This window comes from Chinchilla lanigera, unplaced genomic scaffold (assembly GCF_000276665.1).
Source record: "Chinchilla lanigera isolate Chin_1 unplaced genomic scaffold, ChiLan1.0 scaffold00041, whole genome shotgun sequence".
Lineage (NCBI taxonomy): Eukaryota > Metazoa > Chordata > Mammalia > Rodentia > Chinchillidae > Chinchilla > Chinchilla lanigera.
In genome coordinates, this window is record NW_004955442.1 from 19,513,499 (window position 1) to 19,532,610 (window position 19,112).

Genomic DNA, 19,112 nt, shown 5'->3' on the forward strand with positions numbered 1-19,112 from the left:
TATCTATATATCTATCTTATTTGTTAAGGAATAGTATAAGAAATTTAAAATTGGAATTTGAGCAAGCATAATATTCTGAAGGAAACTGTTCTGGGCAAAATTATGAAGGTATTGTTTCTGGCTTAGATATTTATTAAGTGGATAAAATCTGCAGCAGTTCTTTGCATAGAGTCATTCTCTCAGTGTTGTAGGAAAAGGAAAAATAAAACAAAACTGAAAAGCCCCATCTCCCTGTTCTGATGCCTAATGTCGTATGGGTTTCCTCTTTGCTCAGGTGCCTGAAGGCTGGCTTGACAGTAGATCCAGTGATTGTGGAGGCCTTCCTGGCCAGCCTGTCCAACCGGCTGTACATCTCCCAGGAGAGTGACAAGTATGTTCTTCCCATTCCTCAGGGGCAGCCTGTAGGCTCAGGTGGAACACCCGACATTTTGTATGTCGGTGCCTCTCTCACTGGGTTTGTCATAGTTTTAAGGTGTGACTTACTTCAGAATGTACATCTTGAACCACTGCATAAGAGTAGAGAAAGGTCTTTGTCCTCCAGCATAGTGCCTGGGCTTTGTGTTTTTTGCTGGTTAAAAGTCCTGGGCTGTCATTTTCAGAATGTTTCATCAAGACTATGGTAAAATTGATCATTACCCCTGAGTTTTATTTCACTGCTGCATGCCAGAGGACTGTTCCTAAGATGTCTCTGTTCTTTCTCCTGTAGGGATGCGCACTTGATTCCTGACCACACCATCCGTGCCTTGGGACATATTGCAGTGGCTCTGAGGGACACCCCAAAGGTCATGGAGCCAATTCTGCAGATCCTGCAGCAGAAGTTCTGCCAGCCCCCCTCGCCTCTTGATGTGCTCATCATTGACCAACTAGGCTGTCTGGTTATCACTGGAAATGTAAGAAAGGGTCCTGCAGTGAGGCCAGAGCCATAAAACCTTATGTAAGCCTTCTTAACCTCCTAAGGAATGGAAAATTACAGAGTAAAGTTATCTTGCAGCTGAGCTAAGTGCTCTCAACTATTTCTGTACTGTGTAGTGAAAATAGTGTAATAGTTCCATGAGTGCCTGGGAAAAGCATTTTGAAATTAATAGCTTGTTAGTGTAAATGACATATAGGAATTAAATCGAAATGCTTTCCTGTTAGCTTCTAATTTGAGGTTTACATAAACCTTTAGGAGTGAATGCCTTCATGGTCTTTTATGGCCCAGGATTCCAGAGCTTTCCCTCTGGGTGATGACAAGAGGGGCCTTCTCTGTTGTAGAAGAGGCTCGGTGAAGGAGTCATGGTGTGGTGACAATGCTTCTTGCTTTCTTCCAGCAATACATTTATCAGGAAGTGTGGAATCTCTTCCAGCAGATCAGCGTGAAGGCCAGCTCAGTTGTGTATTCGGCCACCAAAGATTACAAAGATCATGGCTACAGGTAATTCTTCTGTATCTCATTGTCATTGGATCCTGACAGCATTTAACTCCCTTTGGCAGTTTGTCTTTAAACTAAGCTTTTCTTCTTATAAAAGCACTGTATACTTTACAAATCTTTGTACACACAAGGTGGTAAATGACTACCTCAGGGAGCTAATCACTGGGCATCTCTATGCATGTGACTTCATCCCCATCCCTCCCTTTCTGAACAGGCTCACACTGCACACCCAAGAGACCTGCCTCTGTGGAGTGACCCATCAGCTGTGCCATGAGTGTTTCCCTGAGTGACACCTCTAATGGCTACATGGTATCTCATTGTGTAGCTCTATCAAGCTTTATCTAACCAGCCCCAAGCTTGAATGTTAGGTATTTTTCTAGTTTTCCTGGCAGTAACTGCTTCATTAGACAACCCAAAGTCTATGTATCGGAAAGAATCTTTGATGCTTTCCTTTAGCTTAGGTTAAGAGAAGTAGGATATGGAAGGTCTAATGGAATAAGCTTTTTATATCCTTGAACTATTTATAGTTGTAAGCAGTCTGACCAGTTTCTCCTGGCAGCTGAGAGATGTTTCTTTGTTCCTTATCCTTGCCTGGAAATGCCGAGAGGAAGAGACACATCTCCATGTTTAGAGGATCTCTCAACCATTTGTCAGGTCAGTGGATGAGAAGGCAGGAAAGGAAGTCAGAGAAAAGCAGAAAGTTGACAGATGGGAAAAAAGAGCCCGTTTGTTGGTGTTACTGTTCTTGGCCACTGAGCTTTTCCCTGCTTAACTGTAAAATCCAGGCCTTTTTCTGAGATTCTCTCCAAGTCAGTTTAGTGGCCAGGGGAGGAGGATTAGGACCATCGGCAGAGGAAAACATTTGGGGGAAAAAAAACCCTCCACCTGTACTGAACATGTGCAGACTTTTTCTTGTCATTGTTCCTTAAACAATACAGCATAACAAGTGTTTGCATAGCATGTACATTGTACTAGGTATTAGAGGTAATCTAGAGATGATTTAAACTATTCAGGGAATATACTTGGGCTATATGGAAATACTGTGCCAGTTTATATAAGGGACTTGGGTATCCTCAGATTTTGGTGTCCATAGTGGTCTTGGAACCAGTCTCCTGTGGCTAGTAGGGGACAATTATACTTCATTGCCTTCTCATTGCCACTGTTGTGAGCCCAGCCTATTTCAGCAGTGTAAGGACTGCCCACCTCTCCTTTCCATCTGTCCTGGTTTCTGTGATAGAACCGACACTTAGGCCAGAACACCTCTTCCCCCACATTGCTTCCTTGCTCTGAAAATTGTTTGCTTGGGCATCCTTGCTTTGGCACCTCCTGCTCTTTGTCTTTGCTCCTGCTGGCTTCCTTCTGTGTCCCTCATGTCCATCTTGCTACTCTTTAGCTTTGCTGTGTACAGTACTTCCTAGTCTCCATCCTACCAGTTCTTCAACTTCTGACTCCAGTTGTCTCTTCTTCCATAAAGCCTGTCTCTTATTGTCATCAAAAGAGATTGTCCTCTTCCTCACCAGTGAAAACATCTGCTGACCTTTGTGTGCCCTTAACCTACCAGGTGTCTACCTAACTGGGAAGAGAGTGCCTTTTGTTATGGCTACCATATTCTCTGTGATTTCAGGGATTAAGCATTGTGCCTAGTGCTTCATATGCTATTTAAAACTTCTGCAAAGGGGGCTGGGAATATAGCTCAGCAGCACAGTGCTTGCCTGGCAAGCATGAGGTCATGAGTTTGATTCCTGGTACTATAAATAAATAAACAAAGAAACAAATAAATAAAACTTCTGCTTATTGAGAGGGAATTACTATCCTTGTTTTTCTTAGGAAGAAACTAAGGTTTAAAGACTTAAACAGCTCATTCAAGGGTATTGCAACATGGAAGTGACAGAGTCTGGCTACTTCCAGGGCCTCAGAAGCTTAGTGAGCTTTGCTGGTTCACAGTATCTGGCTGCAGAGACAGTGCTGGCTTTATTTTTGGGTTTACTAGGGTTTGAGCATAATCCTGAGGCAGTTGGTCCCCAGAACCTGGAGTACTTTCTGAGTGTTCTGTTTTTTTTTGGTTTTGTTTTGTTTTTTTGTTTTTCTCCGGTACCGGGAACCGAACTCATGACCTTGCGCTTGCCAGGCAGGCGCTTTGCCACTGAGCTAAATCCCCAGCCCCCTTTCTGAGTGTTCTATGTGAGTTAATACTAACATCACTGCTGGGGACACTGGGGAGAAGCTGATCATTAGGTGAAACTTATATGGGTTATAAATGGTGAATTAAGGCACTCTTTGATTTGAGAGGGAAAGTAGGGCCCAAGAAGAAAATGCCTGGGATGAGTATTTCTATGTTCAGCTGTGCAGTAGACCCTTGCCATTCAGAGGGAAATAACAGGTCCCCAGTATACAGATTCCTGAGACTGAGACCCCTGAAGGCCCTCACTGCACCTCAGGAGAGAGGACTGCAGTCATTTTTGTAGCAGTTCACACGCTCTTCACCCTTGAGGATTCTTTGGTTCACTGGCAGCACTGAGAGCAGCGTGATGAGGCAGCTGGGCACATCCAGAGTCCACTTGCTTCACTCCTGCAGCACCTTCCCTTGGACACAATTGAGAGCCTGGCAGTGGCTGTTACTTTGCTTCTTCCTCATCAGGCACTGCTCCCTGGCGGTGATTAATGCCCTGGCCAACATCGCAGCTAACATCCAGGAGGAGCATCTTGTGGACGAACTGCTCATGAATCTGCTGGAGTTGTTTGTGCAGCTGGGACTGGAGGGAAAACGAGCCAGCGAGAGGGCGAGTGAGAAGGGCCCCGCCCTGAAGGTAGGGAGGAGGAGGCGGTGGGTCCTATCTGTTAGCACCTCTTTCCCTGGTGGCCAGAGCTGAAGATTTGAGACACTGTCCTGGTTTTAATGTGACACTTTCTTTGCTAGTGATTTAAATGCATCTGGAGACTGCAAGAAGAAAGGGATGGATTCTGTTTCTGGGATGGACAGCTTTCTTACCAGGTTGCATTTTGCTCATGGCTGCCATCTCTTCCAGCCTAGGTGACAGCACGACAGCAGCCTAGTATGGGTTCTCTTCTGGATCCCCTTTCCCTTCTCTCATCCTTGGGAAATTGGGAGTGAGAGGAATGCTGTGGCTAGGCCTAGCAAGACTTTTAAGGGCCTATAATCGGAACATAGTGACATAAAAAGGACCTGATTTGATTCAGTCTCACAGACTATCCGAGGAAGGCAGGTCCTCAAAGACAAACAAAACATCATGTCTTTTATGTGGGATGAGTGGGTTAAGACAGAGGAGCAGAGGTCTCTTACCCCAATATGGGAACCTGGCACTTTACCAGATCTCCATTTGCATCCCCTTATTTCCTTTTATTCCCTTTCCTCAGATAGTTACTACACATTTACCATGTATGAGGTGTTGTCCTAGCTCAGGTCAACTCACTATTTCTGCAAAGGGCCAGACTGTAAATATTTTAGGCTCTGTAGGCCTGAAAGAGTTTCTCTTGTAACATTTTAGCTCAACTGTGGTAGCTAAAAGCAGCAGTAGCCAATACATGAATGAACTGGGATGATTGTGCTTTGAAACTGTTGATAGGAACAAGCAGTGGTTGGAATTTGACCCACGGTTGCAGTTCCAGCCCCCTTCTGAGGGGGTTACAGAAGTGTGAATTAAACAAGATCCCTGCTTGTGGGGTTTCCTGGTAAAATAGAATAGGGTGGTATGGGCAGAGACACTTTAGGCTACGCTGGTCAAGAATTCCTGTCTGAGGAATTCACAACTACATGAAGGAATTCTCCATGGGAAAATCTTGGCCAAGAGGAAGTAGTACATGTAAAAGGGGATCTCATGCCCCTTGTCCCTAGTACAGCCTTGTACTACTGGGCCCACGGACAGTGATTTGGTGATAAATTTCTCAAGTCTTCCAAGATGGAATCATTCTAGTGCAAAAGCTAGACGGTAACCCCTGTTTACAGCAGGGCCTTAGGCCTGAGGGTGGAAAGGATGTTCCAGCGATACAGAGATGTACTAAGCTCTCAAGAAGGTGAAAGCTATAACCTGTTAGGGGCCTTCCTTCCACTGGAAATTGGGCCCCAGCACCCCAAAATTTTTCTCTGGGACCTGGGGGTGCCCCATCTGCCTCCTTGCTACCTCTTTCTTTACTATCCCAAGACTCAGGATTCAGTGTTTCATTCACAGGCTGGGGGTTATACCATGGAAGCAGCTCAGGGATTCCCCTTACTATTAACTGGGTTCAAAGCCATGAGTTCTGTTCTTTGCAGAGTAGTTTCTATTTAAGTAAGTATTAAGAAACCTGTTGGGGTTTTCCTGCTGAGCTAAGACCTCTCAAAATAAGGAGAGCCTGGAGCAGCAATGGTGGGTTGCTGGCTCAACCACTCTGTTGAATGCAAGGAGCTGTGATGATAAATTAAACCAAGACACCTGTGTTGTTTCACTTTATCATGCAGACCCAAGGCCATTGTTTCTCAGAGTAGATTGAGCAGAGCCGTCACTTCAGGGCTCCAGCCCAGGAAATCCAGCTTAGAATTCTGCCCCTGCCACTGAGTGGCTGTGTACTTTTGCAAGCTACTCTGAGTCTCCTTATTGACAGTTAATGCATGCGAAGCACTGAGGAAAGGGACCCAGCACCCTCTGTTGCGGGCTGTATTGTTAATGCAGAAACTAAATTGACTGTGCTTATGCATGCCTCCAGAGCTTTCACAGATCAGTATCTATTGTAGTTTAGCAACATTTTTGTGTCTAGCCATTTATTTGGTTACTAAGTAATGTCCTACTTTTCCCTAGCTTGGGGTGAACTTATGTTTATTTGTAGAGAACTACTAAACCTATAAATAAGAAAAAGCACCCATAATCCTTTTACTCAGATAAAATTACTGATGCATCTTCATACATTTCCTCCTTGACTTTTTATGCATATGTATATTAAATTGAGTTTGAATCATAGCATACTCTTACATCATGATTTAATATTTGCTGTAGGGACTTTTTCAAGGTGACTATGTTTTTCAGAAAATTGGCTGTGTTGTATGCAGAAGTATGATGACAGATATAATCAATGATTTATATTTGATGTTTAAGTTGATTCCAGTTTTTGGTATTAGCGTTATTCTAGAGCTCGCGGTATAGCTCAGTGGCAGAGCACTTACCCAGCTCTAGATGAGACCCTAAGTTCAATCTCCAGCACCAAAAAAAAAAAGAAAATATACTGGATGGGCAACTTCATACTTCTCTCTGTGTACATATCTCATTTTTTTTTTAGATTAGGGAATTCCAGATTTATATACTACTTAAAAAAAAAAAAACCTGTGGGGCTGAGGCAGGAGGATTGCTGTGAGTTTAAGACCAGCCAGCCTGAGCTACATAGCAAGACCCTGTCTCAAAAAAAAAAAAAAAAAGAAAAAATAAAAAAATATGCTCATCAGTGACATCAATTCTGTTCTTTTCTAGGCTTCTAGCAGTGCAGGAAACTTGGGAGTGCTTATTCCTGTAATAGCTGTGGTGAGTATTCATTAATTGAATGTTTTAAACATTCCAGATCCTGCACTCATGTTTTGAGTGATACATAGCAAATTCCTTAGAATAATGCTGTTTTGAGATCCCGGTGGTTCTGTACACGTAGCTGGTTCAGCCACCACCATGTGACAGCCCAGTGTAGGTATCATTCTCTTTCTCTGAGTCCTACCTGAACTTCCTGGCTATCTGGACGGGGAACCCAGTACTTCCCCACCTTGGAAGCATGGGCTGGAGAGAGGGTGAACAATGTGGAAGGTGAGGGACGTGAAAGCTCATGGGACTCTCAGGCCTTGTTGAAGGGAGATTGGCCAGGCAAACTCCATGAAGGAGAAGGTTTTGGGCAGATAAAAATGACTAGGGTGACAATCAGTGAGTTCCACTTTAAACACCAGAATTCTGTGAGCTGTACTTCTGTGAACTTTCAGATGTATTTAGAATATAGTAAATGCATGCAAAAACACCTGGTGGGTATGCTTTGCATTTTGGGGAAACAATGATGAATGAAGTTTCCTGGGAGTACAAGGGCCAAGGTTGCACTCCTGGTCCTGCATGTAGATGGTGCATAAGTGCTTGAGTCTGTCCGTGCAGGGTCAGTGTAGGTATAATGGTTATCAGTGACAGCTGAAAAACACTCAACTAGCCCCCATCCAAGCTTTTATATGAGTAGAATAAGTATTGTATTTTTAACAAAAGTTAATGGTTACATTATGGGGGAGGAAACAAATATTTGATTTTGTTGCTTAACAAAGAGCACAGGGTTCATGGGTTCCTACATTTGCTTTGTAGTTACCCCTTGGACTTTCTGGGAGAAACTGATTTCCAGAAGTAGTTTTTTTTTTTATGTTTTGCACTTAAAAAAATTTTTTTTTAAGAGAAAGACTCTATTTTGGACCTTTGACAATACAGTGTCTCTAATTACTTTGTTGAGTAAAAGAGCCAATGGATTTGGAGCAGGAAGCCTAGTTTTTGTTCCTAATGCAGCTGTTTACTTCTCAGTGACTTTGGGAATCTGGAGCGAGTCACTAGGAAGTGAGGTCATGTGTTCTCTGAGGCTCCTTCCTGCTTAGATTTGTTGGTCTTTGTCTTGCAACTTTGTACACAGAAATATGATTGATTAAATTATGTTTATTGTTATCTAGCCCATTGGTAAGTTTTTTTTTTTTTTTTTTTTTAAGACAGGGTCTTACAATATAGTTCAGGATAGTACTGAGCTTACTCTGTTGCCCAGGCTGGCCTCAGACTTGGAGTGATCTTGCCTTCTGATTGCTAGGCATATAGACATGTGCCATCATACCTGACAAGCATTTTGAAAATTATCTAAAGTTTAGAGACCTCAGCATGCCAGTTGTAAAGTGATGGTTTAATAAAACATGCTGCTTGCTCAAAAAACATTCCGTACTACGTTTAGAGCAGGTTTATCTGTGTAATTGGCAGCTTGTGTGGTCTTGGACAGGTTACATATTATGAGAAATGAATTTACTTGTCCAAACCTCCAAAAAATTGGATTCCAGAGGCAGTGAAATCAAGGCTTTAATCCATACTCTTGCAAGAAGGTCCCTGTACACACAGAGAGCCATACCAGAGTTGAGAAACAGTGTGCTTTTATTCTTAATTCTCGAGAGTCCCTCCACCCATTGCCCATGGCCTGGGATCTGGGTTCACAGTCTACCCTGAGCAGGCTGTCTCAGCCAGCACCTGTCACTTCTCTCCCTCTCATCCCTTTCTTGTCCCTTCTTTCCTCTGCATCTCTTTTTGTAGTTATTTATGACCTTTTGACTTCTCAGGACCATAATTTAGGAAAACTTGTTTAGTACTTATCTCTTGTCCCAGTACCTTATTTCTGTTGTTTGTTTACAGCCTGTGTGTCCCTGTTGGCCATTGACCCAGCCAATTCTGTAAATAAGGGCCTATTTAGCGATTAATGAAATGTGGACTCTTTTTTTTAGGGGGGGGGAGCTGCTGGAGTTGAACCCAGGGCCTTGTGCATGTAAGGCAAGAACTCTACTACTGAGCCACATCCCCAGCCCCATGGACCAATTAAAAGTATTTTTCTCTCTTACAATCATGTTCTCAGTATCTGTACAATGAGGAATGTGGATTAATGTTTTCTGGATCATGTACCCTTTTGAAAGCTGTGTATTTCCATAGAAATACATCTATTTGAGCTAGGGGTGTGGCTTAGTCATAGAGTGCTTGCTGAGCATGCATGAGTCAATCCCCAGCAGCTTGGAAAAGAAAAATAAAGTGTATATTCTCAAGGTTTTTTTTAATTTTAAGTTAAATGGGACAAGCCTGTCCTGGACCCCCCAGTTAGGAGCCCCTAGGGTGAGATACCCTCTTAGATTAAGATAAATATTTACCTGACTCTTGCTATAAATATCTCACTGTGTTGCCTTTCCAAACATTAGCTGATTTGCACAATAATCCTGAAGGACAGGTGCTGCTCCTATCCCTATTTCACAGATAGGGAGAGTGAGGCACCAAACTTGTTTTAAAGTCAGTGGCTACTAGATGTCAGAGCCAGGATTCAAATCCAGGTAGCCTGGCTCAGAACCTGTGCTCTAAATTAGTACTCTACTGCCTTGAAAAATAGGTTTCTGTACGAGGGAATTGGAGGGATTCTAGGTGGATAAAGCGAACAAAATGATGGAGTTCGGAGCACTATGACCTATAAAGAGGTGTAGATAGCTGTTAGAGAGGAAGGGTAGGGTGGCTGTAAGTGAAACCATTCCCTTTCTGGGAAGGTGACAGACATGGCAAAGGACTAAATACAGAGGTTTGTGTTTCTTTTGAGGTGGAGTCTCACTGCGTTGCCTAGGCTGGCTTCAAAGTTTTGGGCTTAAGCAACTCTGTTGCACCAGACTCCTGAGTTGCTGGGACCATCGCTGGCTGGCACAGACCCTTGCTTTATTGATAATGGAAATTAAAACTAGAGCAGCAGTTTGAATTTACAGGCAGAAGCTTTAATTGGAATATAAGAGAAAGTAAGGGGGAGCACAGCTCTGACAAAGATCAAGCTGGTCTCTTAATAATGGAAAGTAAAAGAAGATAGGAAAAAGGCTTCAGTTTGAGGAACTAAAAGGAGCACTGGTGTGAAGCAGTGGATCAGACTGGGCCATTCAAAAAAGAATGGAGGTGAATTTTAAGGATACTGTATCAGTCCGGGGGTCTGGTTGATTATTATCTCATTCCTAATTTTGTAGCTTTGGAGGAATCCTCGTGGCCTGAGTGCCGATGCATTCCCATGAGTTGATTGTCTTTGTTTGGAATAGTCTCAGTCATGTGAGGCTTTGCTTTTCCTGGGACCCACAAGATTACAGGCTTAGGACAATGGCTGGAGACTTCTTGGCATTCCAGGGAGGTGGTGTGGAACTGGGCAATATAAAAGCTGACAATTGGATGCCCCTGTAAATCCTGAGAAAGACATTTCGTTAGTCTTATCTTGGTGTCCTCAGTCCTGAAGGGAGGATTGAGATAGGCTGTGTAAATTTAGGGCTGGTAAACCTTATTTTGCCAACTTTTCCTCAATAATTAACATACTTATATCCAAAGTTTTAACTAATAAAGGTTACAAAATGAAGGTCAAGCTTTGTTCTATTTTAGTTGCTCATTATAACCTGTCTGTAGCCTCAAAGGGAGAATTATGTTTTAAAACCCACTTTAAGGTTCTGATTGCCTCAGGATAAAACACAAAACATGCTTTTAATGAGTAACAGTTAAGGGGCCTGGAGTGAGTTTGTCCTCTGTTCCTATGGTAGTAGTGTCTGTCATGACTGTATAAGGACTCCATGTGTATGCTTCACCCCTGGCTTTTTAAGGCAGAGTTTTGAGGTAAATATGTTTAGAAAGGGGAGGAGCAAGATAAACCAACAAGATGAAAAAATACAGGACAAGCACTAGAAAAGAAATGTGGTGGAGATGTAGCTTAGTGAGAGAGCTCTTGCCTGGCATGTACAAAGTCCTGGGTTCAGTGAAAAGAAAACATTGTGGAAACACATAGGAGAAAGAATGAAAGGAGTGGGTCATCAGCAGCGTCACTTTTCACCAACAGGCTTCAGTCTTGTACTGTCCTTTCTCAGTAGAGTGCTGGCGTAAGAGCTGGTACAGGAAGTTACTAGGGGAGCAGGTGAGGAGAATTAGAAGGAAAAGGAGGCTCCAGGGCCCACCTGCCTGTGTTCAGATCTATGCCCTATGCCTAGGGCAAATCACTTCCCTTCTGTGAGCTTTAGTTGCTTTCCTACTTATAAAAAGGGAGTAATAACAGTGTGACCTCCTAGAGTTGTTTTGAGTTCTCAGAGGGTGTGCAGGCACACCCTGGCAGTGGCATCACGTCTGCATATCCTCCAGGGCTTCCATTCTGCTGCTCCATTACTGGAATTGGTCTCATTGCGTCAGAAGTCTTCTGTGTTGATTCCCTGTATGACTCTGGAGTCAGGCCAGCCTGTCTGTGAACCATACTCCACAGCCACATCTTGGGCAGAGTTCAGAACCCTTCCAACCCTGTCTTCCTCACCTGCTAAGTGAGGAAGGAAAAGTTTCTCTTACCAGGTTGTGGGCATTACTGTAAGACAACCTGTGTGCACAGAGCTTGTGACAGTCCCATCACTGAAGGGTGCTTTGACTTTTGCATTCTGAGCAGTCCTTTTAGATATTGGGTACCTTCTCCTGTTGAAGGATGCAGAAGCATATTCCTAGGATGTCTCCTGGCTTTGTCAGACCAGACCCAGTACAGAAGCACGTCTCAGGGATGAATGGCCAAGTGTGCACCCCAGGTAAAGACTGTGGAAACATTGGCTTGTGCGACACTCAGAGCAGGTCATACCCAGGACTTGTCCTGGTCCCTAGAATGAGCCTTGCTATAGCATGTTAGTTACTGTGTCACACTTGAGTGACTCTGTCAATCTTTGTTATCCTGGAGATATATCTCTTCTGAGTTTGACTTTTGTTACTTGAGCTTTTAAAAAAAATTACAACAGATACATAGTAAATGTGGCTATATTTATTTATCTTTAGGGTAGAAGATATGGCCATGTGTACACTCTGTCCTCTGGGTAACAGTGAAGCAAATGACGTTTACATAAACTTGGAAACAGGGCCTTGAAAGAATTAAGCTTCAGTGCCCAGGCCAACTGCTGTATGCCTCAAAGTTGCATCTCCTGGGGCATTGGGAATGGTGCTAGTTGGATCCCCTGTGTCACATGGTTCATTTCTGTAATCTGTGTTCAGCTGAGGGGCCTTGGTTGAGAAAGGCTTTGAGTAATAGAGCCATATACAGTATGTAAGGATCGGGCTGTGGAGGAAGGAGGTGCCTTGGTGCACTGTATAGGTTTGCTGTGAGGCAAGAGGGAGATGAGGCAGTCTGTTGCTAAGACTGTCTAGGAACAGCTGACATAGTAGTTACACCAATGCTGTGGGTTCAGGCCATTGTTACTGTACAGAATTGGTCCCAACCAGCTTCTTGGTCATTTATAAATTCCTTCTTCCATATGGGCTTCAAATTCAGATTGGTAGTATAAACTATGTAAGTTATGATGCCAAAACATCGCTGTCCTCATTGTCCCAATGAAACAGAGTTAGAGTGCCCTCAAAACATGGCAGGCACCCAAGCTGGCCCCTTTAAGACCTGGCAGGATTGACCACTCTCCCCATGAAAAGTAGACAGCTGGTGCGGTGCTCATAGACCAGGAACAGAAAGGGGCGGTCCACGGTGAAACGCACTTGGGTGGACAACGGCATGAACCCCACTGCGGTCACAGCTGCAGCTTGGGTGCCCTCTTCATTCACCGTGATGGTGCCTTGGTGCTTGAACTGTTTGAAATTGGAAAGGAAAGGTGTCAGATTCTATAGTTTGGCACATAGAAGGATAGTGATGGCGTCTAATCTCATTCAAGGTTAAGGTCCAAAAGCCACACCTAAGGCAGATATCACAGCTTATCAAAATTACCCTTGAAAACATCTTTCCTCATTTGTCAAGTGTATAGTTGTGCTTAGAGGCTGTGTACTTACCTTTCAACTCTGGAACCACATTCACTCTTGGCCGTACCCATAGTCTGAGAAGCCTTGGGAACCAAGACAGTTACCCTAGTATTCCATCTCCTCAAAGTCTGGGGCACGTGTCCACCAGGAACAAAGGGGTCTGGATCTGCCACAACATTTGGCCTGGTGTTCTTTCTCTTGCTGAGTGCCTGTTTTTGGTTTGTTAAGTTAAACATGAATAGTGTGGATTCTCTCTATGTGTTTAATGAGTCTTCCACAATTTGGCTGGGCATAGCTATTTTGCAGACTTCAGCACGTTTCTCCTCATTTGGGTGTTAGCAGGAATGGGGTTCATCCCAAGGCTGCTTCCTGTGACCACCCTGCCCACTAAGTAACTGGCAGCCACACCACCCTCCTGGCCAGCACCTGTGGAACTGACTGTGTTGTGTGTCAGTCCAGGCCCAAGACAGCACGCTTAGCCTCTCCTGACTTGGAAAGTCAGACTGGATGGTGGCTGGCTGGGAAAGACAAATGGAGGTGGAGCTTGAGCAGAGGCAGACGTTGGGGGCCTGTGCAGAGGAGGGCGTCATTACCAGGTCAATGGTGATCTTTTGATTTGAGATTCCCGACATGTTGCCTTTCTTGTCAAACAGCTCTGTGATCCCCATAGACTTCAGGGCCTCCACCAGATTGTAGTTCTTCTCCAGCTTGAATTTAGGCAGAAGTACCTCCCGAGTTCTAGTGGCAGAAGAAGGGGGGCCTGGTTTTATTGAACCATGAATTACAAAATAATCATGTTTTTCCTATTAAATGTGGACAGCCTGCCACAGGTTGCATATGTCACAGAATTGATACAAAATAGCTCTTGTTAAAAATTTGTATCTTGGTACTGTCAGTGGGGGCTTTTGGAAAGACCACCCCACTATAATTCCAGTTACAGTCAGCCCTTTGTATCCACAGGCTCCATCAACCTCAGGCTTAAACTATTAGGGGGAAAATTACATCTATACTGAACATGTACAGACTTTTTGCTCTCATCATTTTCTATACAACATAACACAACAACCATTTACATGGCATTTACATTATTAGGTGTCATAAATAAGAGATGATTTAAAATGTATGGGAGGATATACACAGGGTTGTATGCAAATATTATTTCATTTTGTATGAGGGATTTGATTTTGGCATCTGCAGTTGAGGGTAGTTGTGGAACCAATCCCTTGAGGACACTGAAGGATGACTGTATATACGGTTGAGGCTTTTGGTTCCCTGACTTCAAACATTTCTTATTTTGGTAATTTAAAAGTTGAATATCAGGTCAGTGTACTTAAGAAAAACCCCTTCATATATATACACACTAGCTAGTGCTAAACATTTTCAGTCCTTGTCATAAACCATTCAGTCTTCTAAATGGGTGAACAGAAATATTAGTGCTATGGGGCCATTTTGGCATTTTATGGAGGACAAAAAGATATAAGATGCAGTCCTTCTCAGAGCTCGCTTTCCTTTGGCAGACCAAGACTCACATTTGTGAACTGGTGAGAACAGAAGGATAGTACATTAATATTTGAGTAACTAGAACAGATTTAAGTATTAGAACTGTCCAGGAGAGTGATGTGGAAGAATGGGTATCCATGTGGCTTAGGAAGATGTCCCAGGCTTAAGAGAGGAATGGATCACTGTGTGAGCAAAAATTTGGAGGGAGTGTGGCTTGCTGGAGGGAAAATAGGACCTTGCATTTAACTGGAGAGGTGGGAGAAGAGCAGAGGGAAAGGAGGAGGACCTGAGCAAGCCAGATGCAGAAGGGTAGATCTGTGAGCCAGGCTGAGAAGCTGGGCTGGCTTCTGTGGGTTGGGGGTTCACACAGTTTCTGTGTGAAAAAGAAAAGCAGGATGGAAAAGGTGTCTTGGAAATGCCTATTGGTGCTTAGTACCCACATGGACTAGGAATGGAACCAGCAGGCTGCTTTGGCCTGGGGTGAGAGCGGAGTTATGATCTGAGAGGTTAGGAAGGAAGTGTGTACAGAAGGGACATTTCTAAGGAAACATCCACAGGGCTTGTTGATTGATAAGCTTCTTCTAAGGGCCTGCTTCTCAGTTTTGTTGCATTTCTTTATTCTCCTATAAGGAGCCCTAAACCACATGCGTATCTTTTTTTTTTTTTTTTTTTCTTGAGACAGGGTCTCGCTATGCAGTTCAGGTTGGCCTTGAGCTCACTTATGTAGCATAGCCTGGTCTCGAACTTGCAACGATCCTCCTGCCTCAGCCTCCCAAGTGCTGGGATTACAGGCATGTGCCACCATGCCCGGCCAGATTCATATCTTGATCCAGGACTAGCCAGTATCCATTAAAACAGAAATGTGAACCAACCTCTCCATTCTTTCTGTCGTGATACAGTAATAATCTCAGTAAATATTTTTAAATCTATGGTTGTAAATACAGAGTAATGTATGATAATGGAGGAAAATTATGAATGATAGTCCTCAGTAGGTTAAGAGGACCTCAGAATTTCCCAGGTGGGGCAGGGGAAAACTTAAGTTTTTGGGATGTCTCCTAGGTTCCAGGCACTAGGAGGGAAACACTTGATGTTGACACTACCTATTCCATTTGTTTCTCATCTTGCCCCTGGGAATTAATTAACTTGGCCCCATTTTACAGTTGATGTACCTGGTGCTTGAAGTACAAAGCAAGTACTGTATGTGGCAGAGTGGGGATTATTTCCAAGCTGATGCTAAGCCACCTGCCCCTACCCTCTAAAACTGCCCAGGGAAGAGCAGCTGTGTTGCTCATAAGTGGTCTGTGACCTTTGCTCATCAAAGATGTTATTTGAGCTGATTTAACAGAGTGACCCCATGTGGCAGTTTTTGGGTAGTCATGCATATTTCTTTTAGAAAACATAACTAGAGTATATTCCTTTATAGTCTCAGCCTCTAGGAGATTGAAAGAGCAGACACCCTGACGTACCTGTTTGTCATGCTTTTTTGCCACCGCTCCACCACCTGGGGCGTCAACTGTGCTTCCAGAGTCTTCAGCCCTGACAGCTTGTGTGGGACCACGATTAACATGCCGATGCCCCCCACATACTCCAGCTGGAGGACATCACAGTCGAGCTCCTGGTCAGTTGCTGCAAGGAAGTTTCCCTTGGTCTGCATCATGGAAACCTTGACCACCTCTCGCTCATTTAGGCGGAAGTTGTGGTTATGTGTCATTTCCACTGGGAATTTGTTCACCCAGGATCCTATAAAGTCACAAGGAACAGGGCAGTTATTAGAGTATTCCTTTAAAGCAGTGGTCCTCACCTGCAGCATGGTCCAGATCCCCTGGCGGGCTCTGCAGGTTCCATTCCCAGAGTCTCATTCCCTGGTCTGGTTTGGGCTGAGAGTTTGCATTTCTGTCAAGAGTAGTTAAATAGACTGAAAGAGATTGTGGGTTATATTCAGACACTAAATAGGTCTTTGGCCTGGGCAGGACACATGAGTGTTGTGATATTACCCTATAGATTTAGATGTGTATCCAGGAGTAAGTCCATATTTGTTTCAGCTGTAAGACGCTTGTAACTAACAGTAATTGGGACTAGTTGACAATTGATAACAAGCCAGGTCTTCATCTAAGCACCTTACCTATATTACTTTATTTTCTGCTCTGAGCAGCTGTGTCTTTGAGGAGGTTTAAACACCAGATGGCTTTTGCCTGCACATTGTTATAGCTTTACTTTCTAATTCTGCCTCACCTAGGGTGTCTCAGCTATAGCACTGTTGACATTTGGACCAGATAATTCTGTACAGTATGGGTTGTCCTGTGCAGTTAGGTTGTTTAGCAGCAGCCATGGCCTTACATCCCTAGAAACCAACTGTGTCCCCTCTTCCCCCTCAGGTTAGAATAACCACAAGTACAATATCTCAGACATCCGCCCTGGGCTCTGTTGGCAATGACTCCTTTTTCCAGTGCTGATGAGAAGAAGCCCATCAGAAGTTCTGACAAGTTGATTCCAACATTTGGAATTAAAATAAAATTAGTAACATCGATTTAGAAAGTAGAAATTAAAATTATACTTACAGACCTTTCTCTCCTTTGAGAAACACTAATGAAAGATTGAGCGATATTAGTGTTTGATCCTTTCTGAATCCTAGCGTTGGAATGACTATGCTAGCATGATAGAGAAAGGCAGCATATAAGTTTGCTATTTGTAGACTTTAGTGTGGCTTAGGCTATTATGTTCAGGAGATGAAATGACCGTGCATCCTCATGCTGACTGGAATGACCACCTACTTCTGAACTCTGGCTAGGACTTGGGTAACCTGGGATGCCAGACAAACTGGTAAGACCCAGGGCTTTGGTGCTGCCAAAATGTTCTAACCTGTTCTGAAGTCATGCCTAAGCAAAGATTAATTGCTTCTGAAAGTAAAATAAATGTCACCAGCAATAACATACATATCGCATATCATGTCATATTCATATGATAATCTACGCTTTCACTCACTTGGAGTTCATTGAGCTCTTGCCGTTTGCCACACACTGGGCTATGTGTTTCTTTGCTCTCTTTGGTTCTCCCCACAGCCTTGTGAGGGTAGGTGTTTTCACCTCCATAATAAACTTGAGGAACTGAGTCACAGAGATGTTGAATGTCTTGCCTAGGGCCATATAAATGAGAAATGGTGAGGCCAGGACTTAGACTTTTGTTTGCTCAATTCCAAAACTTAAAACAACCAGTGATGAAAAGGTATATATATGTTCATCACATATTATATATATATATATGTGTGTGTGTGTGTGTGTGTGTGTATACATGTATATGTATATGTAATATGTGTCTCTGTCACAAATCTGTTTGTGACTCAGCCTTTGATTTCAGCCGCAGTGTGGCTGGCATTGTACCTGGCTCTGGGAAAAGCCCGGGGCTCAGATTTCAGCAGCACTCTAGGCTGCTTTGCGGTCTTGTCCTCTTCAGCCCTACCTGGCAGCCCACCTAGTAGGGTGCTGCCTTGTGAAGCTGCTGGGAGGCACTCAGCCTAGGTGTAGATAGGGAGTACTAATGGATCAGGAGGAGCCCTGGCTCCATCTCTATCAAGCAGGAAGCAAGAAGACCTCTGTCCTTTGTTATGCAGCTGCTGCTGCTGCAGGAAGCATTGACCTCCCAGCAGCTGATCTCACTGGTAGTTGTTGGTGGCAAAGGGAGGCATGGCTGTGTTTTGCTGTGATTAATTCTGATGCTGAGCCATCCCTGTGTCTTCCCTGCAGTTTTGAAAATAAGTTAGAGGCTTCTTTTGCTCATGTTCCAGGAGGAAGCTTGGATTTTACACATCCATTTTCTACTCTTTTTTTTTTTTTTTTTTTTGAGACAGAGTATCCCTGAGTTGTCCAGGCTAGCCTTAAGCTTGCAGTCTCCCTGCCTTAACCCCCTTCATGGCTGAGGTTACAGGTGTGTACCATTACACCCAGAGAAATCCATACCCATTTGTTCCTAGGATTCCAGGAATCCTGTGTGTGTGTGTGTGCGCGTGTGTGTGTGTGTGTGTGGAGTAGAGTAGAGTTTAGTAGCCTCCTTAAAAAGTGCCCTTGGAGCTAGGTGTGTGCAGCATAGCTGTAATCTCAGCATTCTGGGAGGCTATGTGGCAGGAGGATCACAAGTTTGAGCTAGACAGGGTGATTTAGTGATTTAGTGAGACCCTGTTGGGGAGGAGGTAGTGACTGGGGCTGTGTGAAGGCCCTAGGTTCAGTCCTCAGTATTACAGAAAAAAATTTTTTTGAGACAGGGTTTTACTATGCAGTTCAGGGTGGCCTTGAACTCACTTTGTATCCCAGGCTGGCCTCGAACCTGCAGTGAGCCTCCTGCCTCAGCCTCCTGAGTGCTGAGATTACCGGTGTGTGCCACTACGCCCAGCCAGTAAAAGAAAAAAAAAGTTTTTAAAAGTGTTTTTGTGACAGGTATGGTGACACACACCTATAATCCCTGCACTCAGGAGGCTGAGACAGGAAGATCATGAGTGAGTGCAAGGCTAGCCCGGGCTACAAAGTGCCCTTCTATATTGACTGGCACAGAAGAGTTGCTCAGAAAATAAAAAAATTATGGTTAATTTCACCACCTCCACTGCTTGTTAGAGCAAAAGTATTCTCAAAAGGAGTTGTAGGTATTAAATGTTGGTTACTCTATCTGAATAGCTCTGATACTTTTTTTTTGACGGCATTAGAGATCCTGGTAGG

General features: G+C 43.8%; 2 protein-coding genes across 3 annotated transcripts in view; one reads left to right on the plus strand and one right to left on the minus strand.

The window, feature by feature from the left end:
• The window catches only part of Pi4ka (phosphatidylinositol 4-kinase, catalytic, alpha), a 147,836-nt gene that overhangs the window by 66,544 nt on the left and 62,180 nt on the right, over window positions 1-19,112 (plus strand). For both annotated transcript variants that reach the window (XM_005391836.2, XM_005391837.2), the window contains exons 15-19: window positions 275-370; window positions 707-890; window positions 1,311-1,414; window positions 4,050-4,218; window positions 6,868-6,918. In XM_005391836.2, coding sequence (XP_005391893.1) covers window positions 275-370; window positions 707-890; window positions 1,311-1,414; window positions 4,050-4,218; window positions 6,868-6,918 — 604 coding nt within the window. The remainder of the gene's footprint in view (window positions 1-274; window positions 371-706; window positions 891-1,310; window positions 1,415-4,049; window positions 4,219-6,867; window positions 6,919-19,112) is intronic.
• Serpind1 (serpin peptidase inhibitor, clade D (heparin cofactor), member 1) overlaps window positions 11,913-19,112 on the minus strand; it is a 12,576-nt gene continuing 5,376 nt past the window's right edge. The window contains exons 3-5 of the mRNA XM_005391835.1: window positions 15,876-16,149; window positions 13,503-13,647; window positions 11,913-12,741 (exon numbers count right to left, since the gene is read on the minus strand). Coding sequence (XP_005391892.1) covers window positions 12,550-12,741; window positions 13,503-13,647; window positions 15,876-16,149 — 611 coding nt within the window. The 3' untranslated portion in view covers window positions 11,913-12,549. The remainder of the gene's footprint in view (window positions 12,742-13,502; window positions 13,648-15,875; window positions 16,150-19,112) is intronic.